Source organism: Electrophorus electricus, chromosome 7 (assembly GCF_013358815.1).
Source record: "Electrophorus electricus isolate fEleEle1 chromosome 7, fEleEle1.pri, whole genome shotgun sequence".
In the NCBI taxonomy this organism is placed as follows: domain Eukaryota; kingdom Metazoa; phylum Chordata; class Actinopteri; order Gymnotiformes; family Gymnotidae; genus Electrophorus; species Electrophorus electricus.
In genome coordinates this window covers 6,823,856-6,843,619 of record NC_049541.1, presented here as the reverse complement: position 1 = coordinate 6,843,619, position 19,764 = coordinate 6,823,856, and the positions used below count along the sequence as shown (strand labels likewise).

General features: G+C 41.9%; 1 protein-coding gene across 1 annotated transcript; it reads right to left on the bottom strand.

The window, feature by feature from the left end:
- Positions 1 to 588: 588 nt before the first annotated feature.
- wls (Wnt ligand secretion mediator) lies at positions 589 to 19,434 on the bottom strand. The gene is made up of 12 exons (XM_035528273.1): positions 19,167 to 19,434; positions 16,488 to 16,763; positions 12,648 to 12,772; positions 12,256 to 12,417; positions 11,875 to 12,011; positions 4,967 to 5,135; positions 3,855 to 3,952; positions 3,610 to 3,673; positions 3,235 to 3,378; positions 3,049 to 3,132; positions 2,695 to 2,848; positions 589 to 1,687 (listed from the first exon to the last, which is right to left on the bottom strand). Exons 1-12 carry the CDS (start codon positions 19,270 to 19,272, stop codon positions 1,578 to 1,580), a joined length of 1,629 nt encoding a protein of 542 aa, XP_035384166.1. The 5' UTR covers positions 19,273 to 19,434; the 3' UTR covers positions 589 to 1,577.
- Positions 19,435 to 19,764: the final 330 nt, after the last annotated feature.

Genomic DNA, 19,764 nt, shown 5'->3' with positions numbered 1-19,764 from the left:
CTGCAGGATCAGAGAGTTGTGGTATCGTACCATTGCCTTGCACCTGGTCAAAAGACACAGCAGGAGTTTGTCTATGTAGGGATTAGCCCCTTAGTAGAAAATCAAAGGCTGATTGTGTCGCGGAGATGAGCCTAGTGAAGAGAACAGCAGCATACTAACACGGTGTTCGTAATTATTAACCTTAATACTGATCCTGTAACAGCCCTGAAATCCTCTAATGGTTGAAGAAACGGACTTCAAAACAAGAAAGCGTTAATGCCCGTGGCAGAAACAAGTCTACATGTATTCAATTAAAAGACTGCTTCCTGATGTGTAATAACTCTCAAACGAGACTGCATTAATTTGCGTATCCTTCCATCTACATGTCTCTCTGATCAAATACAGGGATAATTTAAAAGTACAAGGCATGAAATAAAAAAAAAATTCATTAAAATCCAAGAAAAATATGCACAATCTTTGCAAACTGTTTCTGAATGACCTTTTAATCATAACTAACACTTGTGTTTCCTTAAACAAGCTCTAGTTTGTCAGTATTTTATTTAAATAAACTTGCATTCATATAAAGTCCAGTGTTTAACAAAGCACACATTATGATGTAAAAGGCTCTTTTATTTAAATTATCTTAAAAAGCAAGAAAAATCCAAACATTTCCATACGTGTGATACAAGAGTAGTCTCACAAACCTTGAAAGGATGCTTCTATACAACAGTGATGCATCTAATGCTTCCATACAGTTGAAAATAAGCACTTTATAAAAATATATCTACACCGTTATGAACTTAGTATTTTTTTTGTTTTGTTTTGTTTTTTTTAAATCAAGTCAACACAAACTGGTTTTAGCCTACAGACAGATAATCCCACATTTTGGAGCAAAACAACATTGAATGCAGCAGTGTTATGGGTGTTTGTTGGGGGTTTTGTGTGTGTGTGTGTGTGTGTGTGTGTGTGTGTGTGTGTGTGTGTGTGTGTGTGTGTGTGTAGGCAGTGATGAAGGAAGTAAAAAGCAAAGGGGTCAAGGCATTCACAAGGTTGCATGGACTACACTGAATAGATGCATAGGATGCTTTCTGTATTCTCCTACAAGTCCCTCTGACATAAGAGGGATATTCAACACTAATGTGCTATGAAATTCTGACAGCTGAAATGGTTCAACTTGCACACCTACAGGGAAATACTTTAATGATGTTTAGTAATGAATGGGTGAGCCATCTTTTACATCCCTGTCTTGCTTGATCTGTGTAAAGATTTAGTCAGAGATGCTGGGAAAGTGATGATGCATTTCGAGTCATAGAGCTGTACTGTAACTTTCTGTACTGCCCACAAGGGGGTGCCCTATTTTAATTATTTCCATGCATAAGCCACTTCTCTCAGACAGATCCTCAGTAGGTTCATGTAATGTAGTGTAAAAACTGAAAACAAAAGATCAGCTGCAAAATGGAAACCTCACATTACGAACAGGGTGTTCAGAATGAGGAACCCATGTATATATTGACGTCTAAATAGGTGCATTTTAGATGATGTTATGGGACTCTGGCAAACTTTGGGGATGGAAAGCAGGCATTTTGGTGGCTGGGTGGCTATTCCTGAGACTCCTTGCCCATCATCTTGTAAACCTCTGTGGGTCCATCCACATGGGTGATGGTGGTGGTCAGCTGGATGTCTTCGCCACTGTTCCCACCTTGATCTCCTGCATTATAAAGTGTTAGGACAGGTAATTCATGGGACGACCAAGGCCTAGTCATGGAGCTTGGTACCGGTTCAAAACACTTCTGCTTCTTCAAAAAACAATTTTTCACTGTGAAACTCAGATCTGAGCAACTATAAACAAGAGATTAAAGAAGGGATTTTTCCCCTTAACTGCTCACTGGTCAATATACTGGATTTTGTTTGCCCTTTCTGAGACCTTGGGGTAGGGAGGGAGGAGGGGAGGAGCTGTGGAGCAAGTAGCCAGCCATACTCAAAACTCACCCTACCTATAGTAAGGGGGGCAGGGTAAAGGTTTTAAGTCTAACTTCAAGAGATGGATGGTTTTCATTACGACCGCTCTGGAAGGAAGCCTGGTCTCCATTAAAGACACCACCTCCTGCCAAAGAGGCCCCGATTTTCCCCATGGGAAAAACAACCCCATCCGTTCCTGGCACCATGACATGCTGCTTGTAGCCCAATTCGGAGAGTGCCCAACATCACACCTTCAAAATACTGAAGAAGCTTAGAACAAGGGGGACTTTGCAGGAATTTAACAGGAAAGCAGCTGCAAGAGAGAGCCTGGCACACAATGCAGGAAAAGAAACATGTAGATCTGTTTGCCTTAACCGTTACCATCCTTTTAAAGCATGCACACATTTAAAAAAAATTTTTTTTTTTTAAATGTAGCACACTACAGATATTAAATGTTCTTACTAAGAAACCTGTGGAGAGTGCTTGAAAAACCACAAGGATTAAAAATAATTAATTAATTTGTTTATTAATTAATTAATTAATTAATTAATTAATTAAATGATCTCAAGACTGGGTTGGCCTATTTTTGTTGGTGCCACAATAACAAGTTCCAGCTTGAGTTGATTAGTTTTGCTTTACTACAGGGAGGGGAAAAAGAAACAACTTTAAATTGGATTAAATCAGTTACTAATTTGCAGTCAGTTAGTAATGAGATGTTCATGTGGTAAGATATGGAAGAAGCATGAAGGATCCTACCGCTGGACTGCTCGTCTCCGTAGCGCTTGTGGGATGGGGCATACAGGAACATGAGGGCGAACACGTACAGGTTCCACATGCCATAAATACCAGTAAAGAATGCACTGTTCACCTGCACTGTGTAGTCGCCCCAGTGCCAATGACCCTCATTCACCTATGCACAGGCAGACAGACATTGTGTTCAGATATGTCCTTGCCAAACATTTTTCCCAGTTTAACAAAACAACTACCTGTCATCACAGAACCTACAAAAAAGGTGCACAACTTTTTACAAAAGCTAAGCTTTGGTCATGTGAAGAGAGAAAGATTCTTTCTCCATTTTAAAACAAAGTCTGAGGATGGCAAATGGCACACCTGACTGACGATGAAGAAGATGACCGTCATAGCTGCACATGCCAGGGTGACCAGCATCAGAAACTTGAAGCGGAAGATGAGACCCTGAAATGGAGATGACCAGGATGAAGATAAAAGGCCTCAGACCACATCCAATGGAGAACTGAATTATGTAAATGTCTGAGCTTTAGTACAGAAGCTCCTTGCCTCATAATGCAGGCGCCGGGCCTTGGTCATGGCGGGCAGAGATGACCTCTTTCCGCTGATGTTCCTGAACACTTGGAACACCATGAAGCACAGGAACAGGAAGTAGAGGCAGGCACATATTCCAGCCACAATGATGAAAGCCATCTGCAATTATCTCAGTTAAGGAATCTTACTGAACCATTCCATCGATTATGCTACAGTATAGGGTAGGCTGTGAGAATGCAGCTTCCAAGTGAATGTAATGAAGAAATTAAACATTATATATTTTCTGAATGTAGACAATGATGATTTTGCACAAACCCAGGCAAGCCTAGTATATGGTGGTCAAAAACCGTCACACGATGTTCTGTACCATACAACACCTTTAAAGGATACAGCCAGCTCTGTTCCAACATCAGAGGCCCAGATGCTGTAGAAAGGATTGGTGAGCTGCACTCCTCTGTAAAAAAAAAAAAAAAAAAAGAACAGCCTGAGAATTATACTTCAGTGCAATCCGATCACATCAATTCTAACTTGCATCAATGCTAATTCAATGCAATACAGACTGAGATAGCATAAGACCAAGAGCTGGACGGCGTCCAGACAGGCCCAGAAACGTGAACAGCATACTGTTGGCTTACCTCTCACACATATCAAAGATGAAAAGGCAGAAGGAGCCAAAGACGATGGGCCCCACCTGCTTCCAGTACACAGACAAACGGTTCCTCTCTGACTGGTCCTGACGGAAGTCATAGGATAAAGAGAAAGAACAGAAGATGATAAAAATGTACATTTTTAAAAGTAGCTACATTTAAAACAACCCCAACACAAAAGTAAACACCTATATCTACATTGGTGATAATTTCAATACATTATACTGTGATGCCAATATAATGAGCACAGGCATGTAACACTTAAATTATAAGTCAAGGTAAATATCGGTAGTTCAGGTTGATTAGTTCGATGATGGTGTTCTCCGATCTTGGCATTTTGGTTGCAAACGCTTCATCACCAGACGAGGTGACATTCAATGCAAGCATCATACTGTGTTCGATCCGTGAGTTTTGTCGTAAAGAGGGCCAACCAAGAAACCCAACCAGAAGACCGTGAAACAGTCACAATGGCAGCCCAACCTATTAATCAAGGTTGGACACAAAGAACCAGAACAAACAAACATTGACACGTGGGTCAGAGCACAATGCTCAATCAACCAACCAACCAATACTCTGCCCAATGAGAAAAATACAGCTCATTGCCCTACATGACAACCAGCATGTAGCCAACCCACCAACTAGTGCACCGCCTGAAGATGACGAGCCAGATCAGGGCACTACATCAAATCAAGTAACCAATCAGAGATCAGCCTACAACCTGCAACCCAGACCTGGCTTTAAGACCAGTTGATCAGACAATCCACGTCCAGGAAAACAACCAATGGCATTCAGGGGTTGAACAAGGCCCATGAACAAACAGATATTACGACAAAAACTCACAGATTAAACACAGTATGACGCTTGCACTGAAGATGTCAACTTGTCTGGTGATGAAATGTTTGCAACCGAAATGCCAAGATCAGAGAACTCTACAACATCCATTTTAAATTATAACACCATTTAATTGGTATAATTTGAACCTAGGTCAAGCACATGCTGATGAATAGTAGAGGAGAGAAAAAAAAAAATAAAATAAAAAAAAAATTAAATAAATAAATAAATAAATAAATCAACTAAACATGGAGTGCTAAACTTCTTACCATTAAATGCTCTCCACAGAAGATGATCCAGAAGGACAGCAGCATAGCATAAAAGACACCCTGGCGGATATCCCCAAAGAGAAGCATCCATGTCCAATCAAATCCAATGGAGAACCACTCTACCGGGATGTTGATGAAGGTCATGGAGATTCCCAGTGCAAAGATGACCCTATGGAAAGGCCAAACTCCATCAGCCATTTGCTTGAGTGTGTGCTGTATCCAGCACCCAAGTACCATGCCCATACAGGTTTATATGACACTGTTCACACTACATTCGACATTTAAACATGTGCGCAAAATGGCTCTTAAAGCTTGGGTGGATAACAAAAAAAAAACAAACAAACCCAACACCATAAACCTGCGGCTGTTTAAGATCAGTTGTTTACTAAAGCTAGCACACACACATGGACAAGATGAAAGAGTAAATCAGGGAAGAAGAAGAAGGGGAGTGGCGATGAAACCATAAATCCCATAGAAACCTGCTCAATGGCGTGAACAGTCTCAACACGTTCCGTTACAAGAAGAGAGAGAGGGACTACACGATGCTGGTATGCTGAAAATGTTTCATGTTTGCAAAAGCAACCTGGTAGCAGTGTGTGTATGTATTGGGCAGCCAACTCAAAAGGACAGATCACACTTCTTTTCTTCTACCCCATGTCCTATAAAGCTGCAAATTGACAGATGAAACCTTATATTTAGACATGTATGCAGGAAAAAAATGAATAATATAAATAAATAAATAAAAATAGCAAGAATTAAAAAAAAAAAAAAAAAAAAAAAAAAAAAAAAAAAAAAAAAAGACACCTACATGCATGGCTTCTGTGTTTCCCCTACACCTACACAACACATCCATAACCGAAACCAAAAAGGGAAAACGGAAGGAAAGAAAGGCTGAGCATGCCCCCCCACCCCCCTTCACCTGGGGGCTCGTGAAACTCTCCCACTTGCATTTTGCCCCCTTCCCATGTGTCCAGGCCCAAGTCAGCGCTGCTGGGGTGAGGCGCCATTTTGGGACCTCTCACAGCAAGCATGCCAGCGGGGAGACAGTGCCACATCTGCACACTTACGCTTCTATGAGATGCGGAGAGGGTTGCAATTTGCATTGACAGTCCCCCGTCTCTAGGCAGCTCGCCGAAGCTTCCACGGCATGAAAAAATAATGGCGAAACTGCACAAGACACAGCAGCTTGAGAGCTTGTCGCCTTCTGGGGCCGCCTGTGGAAAACCGGCACGGCGGACAGATAGCGGCAATAGGGAGGGGTTGGAGGAGATAGCGGCAATAGGGAGGGGTTGGAGGAAGGAAGGCAAAAAGCAGTTTCACTGGTATAAAATGTGGGACAGAAATATGACTTGACTTTCAATATAATTTTTTTGTAATGTATTTTTGCAAAGGCAATGACATCATATTACACACCATTGATTATGAACGTATTGTATAATCTCCATTTTTTTGTGTCTTTTCCAGACATTAGGTTTTATACAAAACAGAATTATATACAGTGATGTAGAAATATCTATTTTATTATTTAAAATAAATCAACACACAAAGAGAGCAGCATTCGCAGTATCTCAATTAACTCTGGCCTTATGGACTTCAGTTAACCCATCTAACACAGATTTACAAATTCACCCATCCTCAGTTGAAATTAGGTTTTTATTATTATTTTATTATTATTATTTTTTTATCATTACATATATTTAATTTATCCAATCATATAAATGGGGGGGGGGTCAACCACCTTTTTAAAAGTTTATTGTTGCTCTTTATAAAGAAATATACCACACACACACACTTCTGGCTCATTCACAGGGCACTACAAAATGAAAAAAGTTCTGTGGAAAAGTCTTACTACAGGGTACTGCGAAAATCTGTGTCAGTGATTATTCATCCTCGCCCCATGTAACCCTCCCAGCATCTGTGGTTTTCCGCTTGCTGTTGCGTTGGAGCAACATATTTCCAACCAAATTATCTCCAGGCATGTGAATTAGTACACTTCCACTGCAACTCTCAGATTTATTTTTATGGCATTTAGCTGCCACTTTTATCTAAAGTTACTTACAATTATGAGTATAACTTGAGCAACTGAGGGTTAAGGGCCTTGGTTAGGGGCCCAACAGTGGCAACCTGGCAGTGGTGGGGCTTGAATCGCAACCTTCCAATTACAAGTGAAGTACCTTAACCACTGAGCTACCACTGCCCAAAAGATCTTGAACAGTCTCTCACTTGGAATAACATTGCTTTCTTCTTCCTATTTGTGTCTTATGTATTCTGTTGTGGTTGTTAAGAAAATTCCCCACTTGCTCTTCAGGTGATCTTTTTTCTTCCAGCTTGGGTCCTCTACCAGAAGTCTGGGAGCTTGAGAGTCCTGAGCAGTATTTTAGCAGCCTCGAGTGCTCCGATTACCAGGGGAACCACAGCTGCCTTCATCCTCCACATCATCTTTCAGACCTTGGCAGTCCTTCAAGCATTCCATGTACACCCTGCCTAATAGCATTTTGCATCCCACCGTTATGTGCTGGATTGTCTCAGGGGCCTTGCACAGCCTGCACCTGGGGTCTTGCCTGGTGTGGTAGATCCCAGCCTCTACTGATCTTATATCCAGAGCTTGTTTCTGTGCTGCCATGATCTGTGCCTCTGTGCTTTCTTTCAAACCAACATTTTACAGGATGTGGTAAGATTTCTCCATATCAGCCACTTCCACTATTTACCGGTGGTACATATCATCCAGGGTTTTTTCCTCCCATGATGGTCCCCATTCCTCCTCATTTCCATCTTCCTCAGGTTTCTGCTCTCTGCTCTCTCACTAAGCACTTCATCAATTCACCATTATCCGGATGTATTCCTGGATCTTGGTTGCTTCATCCTGGATAGTGGCTCTGACACTTACTAGTCCTCTGCCCCCCTCCATCCGCTTAGTGTACAGTCTTGAAGTGCTGGATTTGGAATGAAGCCCTCCATGCAGTGTGAGGAATTTGCTCGTCTTGATGTCAGTGACTTCCATCTCTACCTTAGGCCATCTTATTATGTAAGCAGGGTACCTGTTGACCAGCAGGGCATAGGTGTTCTTGTTTCTCCTGTTCAGCTGACTTTTCAGGACTTGCCTCACTCTTTGTAGGCATTTGGCTGTAACTGCTTTCCTTGGGGCCTCTTCAAAATTCCCATTTTACACTTATATTTACAGCATTTGGAAGACACTTATCCAGAGCGACTTACCAAAGGGCTTTGTCATTTGCCATTTTCCCATGGGACTCAAAAAGGTACTTGTAGGCACCATCAAAATCTGTTATATTAACTTTTGGTAGTGCGATCCCCTCCGTTCTAGCCACATTCCCTCTCCTTGTAACCATACGACCACACTCATCCAGTCCAAATTACATTCTGGTGTTGTTTCTGTATATCCTGGTGAGATGGAATAGTGAGTCAATGTCTTGTTCAGTTCTGGCATACAACCTGATGTCATCTATTTACAGAAGGTGGCTAATTATTGCTCCATCCCTTAGCTGGTGTCTGTAGCCAATCTTGGTGATGATTTTAGTAAGGGGGTTCAGGTCGATGCAGAAGAGCAGCAGGTACAAGTCATCTCCTTGGCAAATCCCACACTTGGTGACTCGTGCTTTCTTGAAATCAATCCAGGTGGCGCACAGGTTGGTCTGTCTAGTCTTACAGTTTTGAGTGACTGCTTTATCCAGCAGCAGCTGGTGCTTGGCTCCTCTGGTGTTCCTGACAATCCCTTTCTGAGCCTCTCTCATATATTGAGCCATGTACCTACTTATCTTAGCCACAATGTCCGACAGGAGCTTCCATGCTGTACAGAGGCAGGTTAAAGGAAACAACAAAAAATATTGGTCAGTAAACCAACCTCTGCAATTTCACACAACAGCAGTACTTGCTGCTATTGTTTGTTTTGTTTCTTTCCTTCCTTCCTTTTGTTTTTTTCCTTCTTCCTTCTTCTCCAAGTCCTTCTTCTACACTTGGCTATTTGGGCATTATGTGAAATTTGCTCATTGCAAACTCAAGATTTTAAAGTGGCCAAGTGTTTTATCCAAGATATTCCTCTTCTGGTGCTGTCCCACTGGCTGGGAACATGTCAGAGGAATGCATGTGGTCACAGAGTGGGAATTGTACCCAGAATTCTGATCTGAGGTTGGTGCCTGAGCAAAAAAAAAAAAAAGTGGTCAAAAATTGAGATCCTTCTACTAAGGAGCATAAGTTTCTTATTAATGTTTGTGGTAGTCCACCAAATGGATTAAGAGATATATCGCTCTAGAATAAAGTTAATATAATCCAGCTGGGAATATAACTTGTTTTGCTTCACCAACGCAATGCTACATCTATTTTATGAAAGGACATTTTTCATATTTTGTTTTTTAAAAAATGGTGTTTTTTGTTCAGTATCAGAGATTTAACATTGGGTAAACAAAAACAGACTAGCCCTCATTCCACTTCTTTCAATGGAATGACAGCCCTGGTGCTTCTATTGAGACAAGATGGCTTACGTTTAATTAACTAGCTAACCTACATGAAATATTTTTTTACAGGCTTGGATTCATCTTATGCATTTTATGTTGGATAACTTGGGCTGATATATTTGTAATGTACAAGTTACACAGCCTAGCCTTTTAGGCAAAAGTTGGCCAGCTAATAATATGCTGTTTACTTCAATGCCATTAGCTTTAGACAGCTTGTTTTGCTTCGCTAAAGGCACTGCTACGTCTTTTTTTGCTAAATAAATTGTTAGTATTTAGATTTTAGCTTAGTGTGTCATTGCCCATTCCCCATTCCCATGGGAATTTCTAGAACATTCACTACCAATGAGCCTGTTATTTGGTTCAGTTAAAAATAGGGTAGGCCTACAGTATAAAGTTTAAACACGGTAAAGCAATAGGCACAAATAAATAAATACATTGAGACACAATAGGTCTTACCAAAATCAAGAAAAGATCTACCTTTCAGAGTTTCTTGATATACTCAAGACACATCTTGTAAAAATAATTGTGTATGTCATGTCTGGAGGGCAGTGGGGAGCATTTTATTTGTATATTTTATTTTACATTTTTATATTTATAGCATTTATTGACCAACTGAGCTATTGCTGAACTTCCAATTTCAGTCACTTCAGGCTTGATATTTAAGAGTTACATAAAATGAGCAGAAAAAAAAAAAAACAACTTGTTAATTCACAATAATTCAGATGACAACTAATCGCTAAAATTTCATGATCGTGACTGCCCTATCCAGCAATGCTTATGTCTTTACCTGCTGTAAGCTGCAGTGACAATCATGCCACACAGCTGAACTCAGACACCAACTCTTCCAGACTAGTCCTCCCTGAACCTGTGAAAGCTGCTTGGGAGCACAAACCCTCTCCTTGGGCCGACAGCCCTGGCTCAGACAAGGTAGGTTACCATTGTAGATCTTTAAAGACATGGGTAAGAAAAACTTCACATTGCATTCTTTAAACCAGCACAGCTGCATCAGCTGCTGAACGTCCTATTTTGTTTTTGCAGGGGGTGTGAGGTATTGCCCCAGATGGCTAACCGCTAGTTGGTGTAATTTTTAGGGTCCAGCCTACTTCACATTTTATTGGATTGTGGTCCATTACCTAAAATGAGTGACACTTGGCTAAACTATTCAGAGATTAACAGAGATGAATGTACTGGGATTTAATCTCTTAGCAGTTACTTGACCATTCTTGCATAGAGAACAACAAAAGTACACCTTACAGAATTGACGCGTTTCCGTTTCTCCAATCAGGTAAGCTTGATGGGTACTGCAGGATTTTCCCTGGCCCACCGTAAACTACATGCCGTCTCCATCCCCCTCTGACTAGGACAGAGGCGTTGTGCGAATCAGTGTGGTCTGTTTCTCTAGAATTCTCAAAAGGTCAGTGCTCTCCTTTTTTCCTCCAATTCTCTTTATGACATTTAGAATTAATGTCAATAGTGTCTAGTTTGGTTGCTCAAAAGATATCCACTGTGTAGCCAATTTCCTCCTTCAACCTACCACCACTACAGTGCAAACCACCATCATTTGACAAGAATTTAAGTATGAATTCTTTGCATGTTTGGATACACTGGATATACAGGTGGATGTCTAAATGCTCCAGGGTTCACCTCTTGCAGTTGTAGCAAATTATTTCGATATGTTGGTTCTGTGTGAGTCATTGTAATACATTTCTGCAAATCAAGTAATAAGAGCAGAGCTCCAAGTTAGTAGGCTTGCTCAAAAGAAAATAAACCTTAAAGAATTCTCTCTCACTGAGCTTCAGGCAATATATAGTGCAAAAAGTGGAGACAAAGAACATCCTTGTCTTGTTCCCTACTCCTAAATAATATCTGAAACATTTCCATTTATTTTTATGTATGGGGTTGGTCCGTCATGCAATGTTTGGATAATTAGGACATTCTTCATGGAACCCAAACCTACTCAAACCCTTATAGAGATGCCTTACCTTTTCTGCTTCCAAGTTTATCAAACCTGCACATTAAACCTGTTCTTAAACACCAGGTACTAGTATGTGGGTGTGTGGATTTGAGCGAGATCTCGCTCACTCTCTCCCTCTTGAACATGAACTATCAAATGGTCTTAAGATTCTAACCCAGTTTACAAAAATAGTGCCATCTATACACCCTGAATTAAAAATGTTCACCCAAGACTATACAGCATATTCTGTCTTCTTAGATTGTGCATCATTGATGCATCATTTCTATGTCCTTTTGGTCAATGCCACCCACTGCTATCTAGAATTTCCTCATTCCATGGTCCAATAAAACCAACCACTTACTACATACATCTGGGCTGTAAATGCAGTTCTGGGACCAAGACCACCGTAACAATGCAGCTACAGTTAACAAAACAGCTACTATCAAAGCCATAGCTAGTTGGTTGCCAAAGAAAGACTGTCATACTTTTCCAGCAGGACAGGGGGTCTTGACATCATGGTAATCCTTCTCCAGTACCAGATCATGATTATGAGGATGCTAGGGGTGAGGAAGGTCTTCATGGCAAACCAGACTTTTGTGAAGCCACCATTTTGATGGATACCCTAAAAAGGCAGAAAACAGTAGAGAAACTGGCAATGTTAGCCATATATCAGGAACAAAGCTTCCCAGATTCCAGTGATGATGCGCCTAGAGACCTGCACATTTTTCCTTGCCAGGCAGATACTTAAAAGAAGCACAAATATTCACGGATATTTTCTTTTTGCTCCTAGTTACTCATAACCATTTGATAGCCCAGTTAGCCATTGCTGTCAAAAACAGAATGAAAAGAATGGAACCGACACTCACCACCAGACGGATGTCTTTGATCTCCCCAATCCCCACGTTCAAGTTTTTGCGCTCGCTGACAGGCAGCCGGATGTTAAGCAGGTAGTACTTGTGAGACACGCTACCAAGCTCCATGAAGGGCAAAAGGTCACATTCGTAGTAGCGGCCCTCATTCTCGACAGTCTAAGCAGGACGGAGAGTTTTGTTTACCTCAGTGGCCCTTCTGCCATTATGGTACCGTAACATTTCAGAATCCCACCCCCCCCCCCCATCTTAATTTCTTCAAAAACTATGAAAACTGGACGGACAGAAGGTTGACAGCTCTCTGAGGTCACACATTAACAGCTCCAGGAGCAGCAGGCATGCTCAGAGGTGGGTAGGAATGTTGCATCTAGGCTGCAAGGTGTGTTTACCTTGGTTGTGGTGAAGTTACAATTCAGCTTGCGCTTTTCCACGGAATGCGCCATCTCTGTCCATTTACTCAAGGTGCTGTCCCTATAGGCCAGGCCAACGTCTAGGGTGGCCACCGCTCCCTCTTCTGCGTGTGCACGCACACAAAAGAAAAAAGTGAGGAACCGCAATTGTGTAAAAAACTCTAATGACTGATGTCTAGCTGCTGACTTTATAGAAAAGGACAAAGATACCAGTAAAAGCACTCATTCATGCAAAAATACTTCAGTCCACAGGCACAAATAACAGAGTCATCTGGAGGTCAATGTCTACTACCATGTTATTCCACACACTTAGATACGCAATCTCAAATACACAGACCAGTGGAACTCTGCTAAACGCAGCAAAAGAATGTGGTCCTTTTAGGTCTTACAGGTCTGCTTGATGCAAACTTGACAGTGAAAAAGCATAATTGCTCCCAGAGCACAAGCTCAGGGAAATGGGTGCCTACTGCTGTGGTAGTAAAGCTGGCCAGCTCAGAGCCTGCAGGGAGGCGGTGGGAGCCATGAAGCCCTCGGTTTAGATCACATTGCACAGCACTGCTTGCTCTGCTTCTCCCTTTTGAAGAGGCCCTTGTCGTGTTATGAAACAAGCTAAAGAGCCCAGAGATTAATGCTACCAGCTGAACCTGGCATTGTATTGGAGGAGGCAGAAGTGGGTGAGCGAGAGTTACTGAAAAAAGGACAGAGAGGGTGGGGTGTGAGGGTGGTCATTATTAGCAGTATCCTCACTTCTGAGCTCTGCTTGCAACCCATGCCCCCACCCCACCCTGTACCCCTGCCTCAGCCCACCTCAAAAGGGCTCTGAATGTCAGCTTAGCATGCACAAACATTCCACCCCAACGCAGCAGCCATCACCGAGGCGACTAAGCCCTCTCAACAGCTGTGTTATTGCTGGCATCGTGCCAGGTAGGGATGTCCAGAGTCGGGGGGGTGGGGGGGGGGGGGGCGAGGCATACAGAGCAGAATTGTTTTATTACAACACTGGGGGGACAAGGGTTGTGTGTGTGTGTGTGTGTGTGTGTGTGTGTGTGTGTGTGAGAGATCTGCTCAGATGCCTGTAAGCAGCAGGTAAAAGTTTACTTCACATGACTATGTTCTCATTGTCACGTCCTATATTTGGAAAAGATTTTGTATGCTTCGTCTTCCTCCTCCCCAACCTGTCCCAGATAAAGAAATGGCAGATATAACTTTACTGTGGTCCTGAGAAGGAAAGGAAAGATATTAATCATCAAGTTTAGATGCAAAGTGTGTATGTATGCATGCATGCATGTAAATTTGGCTTATTAACTTATCCATGTTTTCACTGAAGTCAGTCTGTACAGGTCTAGATCATTCTATAAAGGGGCCAAATTCCAGTCACTCCAATTAACCTGAACTGTACCCTTATGAGTAGATGTTGTTGACAGACTGAGGCCATGTTCATGGAGACACAGAGGAACAGATCTGGCAAAGGATCAGAGGTCTTCAGTCCCCCCCCCCCCCAAACACTCGCATGCTCACTGTAAACATCAACATCTGGAGGGGAGGAACTTCTAGGAAAAGAATGATTCAGCACCAGAAAAAAAGGTCCTGGTTATGGCACTACAGTTAGGCTGTGCCAGCTGCGATTTGATTGTTCGACAACGATTTTAGCAGAAGATCTGATAATCTGTCACTCCATCTCCAACAGCTTCATTTTGCCATATACAATGTCATTAAAAACTAGTTCGAGTTGTACATGGAAGTAGATTGTATGCACATACACAATTTTTTTTTTTTCCATATCAATATGTTTTGCCCAACTTTCCATGAGCACTTTTGATGTTTTCTGAAGACTATTAAACACTATAAAAGCCCACCTCACAATCATGAAAATATATGGAGTACACAAATGTGAAAATTAAACAAAAAACACTGGACAACAAAGTAGCAGAAATATGTTCTCTATGAAGTGATTAATCACACTTCATTATATGACAGTGTGATGGACAAATCTGGGTTTGGCAGATGCCAAAAGAAAGCTACCTAATGCAATATACAGTGCCAATTGTAAGGTTTGGTGGAGTAGAGACAATGGTCTGGGGGTAGTTTTCAGGATTTGGGCTAGGCTTAGTTCCAGTGAAGGGCATCATTGACGCTTCAGCACACAAAGATATTTTAGACAATTACATACTTCCAACTTTGTGGCAGTACTCTGGGGAAGACTGTTACTGGGACAAGACTGGGGCAAGCCGGGAGTTGGAAGGTACAATTCCTAAGCAATGCCCATGATTTTGTAAGGGTAATGTTTGGAATTTTGGAACATTTAACAAGCTCATATAGGTGTGATAATCAAGTGTACCCATACTTTTGACCAAATAGTGCATATGTAGCAAGTGTCCTCAAGTACCCTCCTTTATTGGCTGGCAAAGGGACTGTAAAAGCCCCTCCCCCTCTCAAGGGATGAATACGCAACCCTGGAGCTCCTGTTTGCCAGGAGGAGACGGCTTGCTGATTACTTTCCCTCGACAGCTCCCACCCAACATGGTCTCTTCTGAGTCCCCAGTGTTATCCTTTTAATCCCTCTTCTCTTTCAACCAGGTGACCTGAGCCAAGGCCAAACCTGGGTTGCAAAATGATACATCACCAAAACCAAAAAGTGGGTCACATGGTCAGTACTTCAAGAACACTGCATGTTTCCATAAGAAAAATTGAAATAAATTACATAGATCTTGAAAATAACACACTATTAGAACCAGTATCAGAAAGGTTAAAATAGCCCGACAAGTTTAGTGAATTTTGAAAATGTCTAAGTATCATGATATAATTTTTAACAAATTGCCCCAGGGCCAGGACCATCACAGCCATAGAACTCACACTGCAAGTAAGCCTACAGACAGTCATAGCATATTAGCAAGGCATGCTTCCTAGACCTCAATCAGCTAAAAGGCAATTCAGCCATGAACCGAATGGAAACCCCCATCCCTTTATTTCATAATTAAATGCATGTTAACAGTAAACAAAAGGAGTGAAACAGCAACTAAACAACCAGATTGAAGAACCACAGTCTGTGTGATGACAGTCACAGATTGGAGAATTTCCCCCCACCCATATGGAGTTCTGAGGCCAAGCCCTCACTGGGTGCCCTGGAGCCATTGGCACAACCCAGTGAAAACAGCACATCAATCATTGCTAGTCCTGTCTCAGCATGAGACACTCAATCTGCTTTGGGCCACTAGAAAAGCAACATTCCACTGGGTACCCATGCAATCCCTCTTAAAATCCTTATAATCCACACACCAGGTTCTATTAAATGTGACTGCAACAAAAGACAGAATACTAAGGAACAGCTAAAGAAATAGATCTCTTTCCGTCTTACCAGACAATATATTTTCGATCAGATAAGGGGTACCTAATAGAAGCCAGTAGATTACTATGCCTGCCCCTCCCCAACCCACGCACACAGTTTGGGTTATGTTCGCAATAAGATTACGCCATATCTCAGGAACAATTATCCTTAAAGCCATTTTTAAAAACAGACTGGACTCAAGAGTAAAAACCTTTACATTTTTCACTCCACGCTATAATGTTTAAGAACTCAGTTATACAGAGAAATTCAAGCAATTGTGCAGCTACAGTACATAGATGTACTGGCAAACATGCAACTATTCTACATACAGGCAGCTCAACCATGTGGATAAATCACAAAAATCACCCAAAACACTCTGGACGCATGCTTCTGCAAAATGCAGTCACATACCACAAGTCAAGCATAACACAATAACACTGAAACATGAATATTTTAGAACACTGGTGCAGATGAAAATGAAGGGGACAACTCACGAATCTGGTTGTACATTTTGAACGCAATATCAAACTGCAGGATTACAAGCATGAACTGGAACCAGGGGCTCATCTCTTTGTTGGGCAGGGGAATATGCACAGCAAAGACAATGTTGTTGGCCTCGATCCTCTTGGCCATGGCCTCATCGAAGTCTCGGATCTTGTCGCACTGGTAGGGGCCCCAGGGCATGAACCACTTCTTGCCCTGATGGTGCGCTTTCACACTGTCCACACACTTCGTGGCCAGGTAGTGCACAGCAGTGGTGGGACTGGGAGCTGCAGGGGGGAAAAGGACAGGCCGTCAGAAAGGCTTCCCTCCACCAAGAGAGCTGTAGTATTAACAGTATTTAAGCACTGGCCATTAATGAGGAAACTACAAATTATATTTAACAGATAACACTAAACTATAATACTGTAATGGTCCCACTGAGCAGATGATGTTCTGTGCAACACAGGTCATATCATGCAACAAGACCCAATGTAGAGGTGAAGGGCAGCATTACCACAGCTGCATACTGATTCAGTGACACCAGGGCACCTTGTATTGAAAATTACATGCCACCCCCGCCAAAACACATTCCATCCAGCAAGGTCACAAAAATGAGGAACAAGATGTACATTCAGAGGACCTGGACTAATTTTGCTTTGTATAATAACAGATTTGCTCTGAACCCAAGGACACAGTATGACCCACTAGCAAGTAGTGAGTCATTAGCATGTTAAAACAGAGCCACATTTCCCCTGGTATTCAAAAGGCTGCTCACTGGAGTGTGAAGTACCAGTTAATAGAACTCTTCTTGGATCACCCATGACACCTGAAGTCTATAAATCAGCAAGAAGTGGGAGATAATGGGAACCAGTTCATGTGCAAGGGACTAAAAAGCATGATAGTCAAAATGGCCTAGAGGGAACTTTCCAGAAGGTTCAGCAGATCACAGCACAGGATAAAAATGTTCCCCTTTAACAAAAGAAGACTTCATGAAGCATCCAATTACGGGGGAAAGAACCTACTGAAAGATATGGTGAGTAACATGACATAAATTCTAAGTAGACAACAAAATATTTGAAACAATTTCAGTGCTTTACATATGACAGAAATCACCATCCTTGTTAGACGATTTTATAAAAAGAGATATGATCTAGTGACATAGAAACAGAACCACTTCAAAGGAAAGAAATTAAAAGGAATGTGTTCGTAACCCCAGGAACCAATCAGTTATGCACTACTGTGTTTCGAGAGGTGGCAACATACTGGTGGTCAGATATCCCACACTGCTAAGGCAAACTAAATTAGCAATACTAAATCCATCAGCATTCATGTATTTGCTGACCCACAGTGACAGGAGCACAGTCTCTAAATCTCCACCCCCAAAAAAGTGTTGGAAATAATAGAAGGCTTTTGGCTCGGTGACCTCATGCCGTGTTTAAGTTGTCTGATAACAGGAAGAACCGAGAGGCTTTCTTCTCAATTACCCTGGCTGCCACTGGCCACCGACCAAACACAAAGCCATCCTCCCTCATTAAATCAATCTCCAGCAAACAGGCCAGTTCATCAACGAACATTCAACTTCGTGCAGGGACCGAGGCCCGCTTCCTTTCTTTGCAAAGGGACAGGACATAGCCATGGTCTAGATTGAACTAAATAAACATATGAATGCACTCTAGCAAAACTCAACCATGCAGCAAACAGAATGGAATTTTGAAGTAAGGAGGGTTTTTTGTTGGGTTTTTTGTTTAGTGTTCTGATCCTCCAGTGCTTTTAAGAGAACAGAAGACAAGGAGAAGGATCAGTATAGCCACAGGATGATAGCTGGGGTGGGGGCGAGGGGGATTCTGACAGTTCCCAGCCCTTCAGAATAATACTAATGAAGTATGTGGGTGAGTGGGATAGGCTGGCAGCCTGGAGATCTGAGAGGAGAGGAGATATGAAAGTGCCTTCAGGGGGCACGGGAGACAGGAGGGGGAAGCTTTTGTAAGATCAAGGGCTGTGAAGTTTTCGAGATGCGCCGCTTTTAACCATTTAGTAACTGAAGTCTTCGTCTACTTCATCGGGACTGTAAAATATACGCCGCTTCTCCAATTAGACTCGTTTGTGGTAATCAGATATTTAAGAACCAAGTTAATAAGAAGCCTTTTCAGTAAATCTTTGTACCGTTGATTTAAAATATATGATACGTACTATTGCATATAGGGTCATTATTTACAACATGTCCCACTTTAGAAAAACTTTCACGTTTACTTTTAGGATTTTCAAAACACGAAGTCCTCTGATGAGATTAGGATTGAAATTTAGGAACGAGAGAAGAGCGCGCAAGCAGCGAGGAAAAAGAAAAAGAAAACAAATCACAGCGCAAATGAAGTCGCTCTCTTGTGCACACCCAGCACCAGCTAAGGACAACTGAAACGAATTCGAAATGGTGAAAATCACAAAGGCTCTGTTCGACGTAAGGAAAACCAGCGCCCATGTTTAACAGTGGGCTCATGTAGTCTAACAAAGCATTCCGTAACTTTTCACTTCATTCCAGAATGATATTTTCCTTTGCGTATGCGACACCTAAATAGACTTACTTGCAGCTAAGATACATGTTAGCTAAATTAAATGGGTGTTTGCGCGCATTTTACACAACATCTTAAAATAATCTGTCGATTCTGGTTCCCTACGAGCTGGTGACTACTTACCAATCAAACCTCCGACCATAAACGAAAACGCCTGAAATAAGAGTAGAATAAGTCCCACGATAACCAACTTTTTCGTGCTCATATTTTCAATAATTGCTCCGGCCATTTTCGAAAATTTGCCTCTCCAGCCGTGCGAAAAAAAAAACTTAAAGAAAAGGAAACAAGTCCCCGCATCCAGGTACACTACTCCCCGTTCGAGATTGAGTGAACGAGGCAGTACTGGCTCTTTCTGCCCACTTTGAAGGGAAACTATAGGGGAAAGGGAATTATCACATGACTACGCGGCATCCTGCGCCGATCCGTAGAGCACCGCATTTCCAGAGCAGACTGTGTAGCAGGTCGACCTGTTATGACCAAATTAAAATGATATTAATTTATGGAACACATAACCAACGACTGTAGATAATCTCGTTATCACTGACATGTACTGTCTATTTAAAGCTTTGCTCTGGTTTTCGGCTCTGTGAAAAGCCGTGGGAATCTTGTGTTTACAACAGATTATATATTCTTATTATAACTAAGTTTTTAAATGGTTTGATTTAGTTACAGAAAACCACTTATCTAGGTGGCACGCACAGAAATGCCCGCGCACACACGC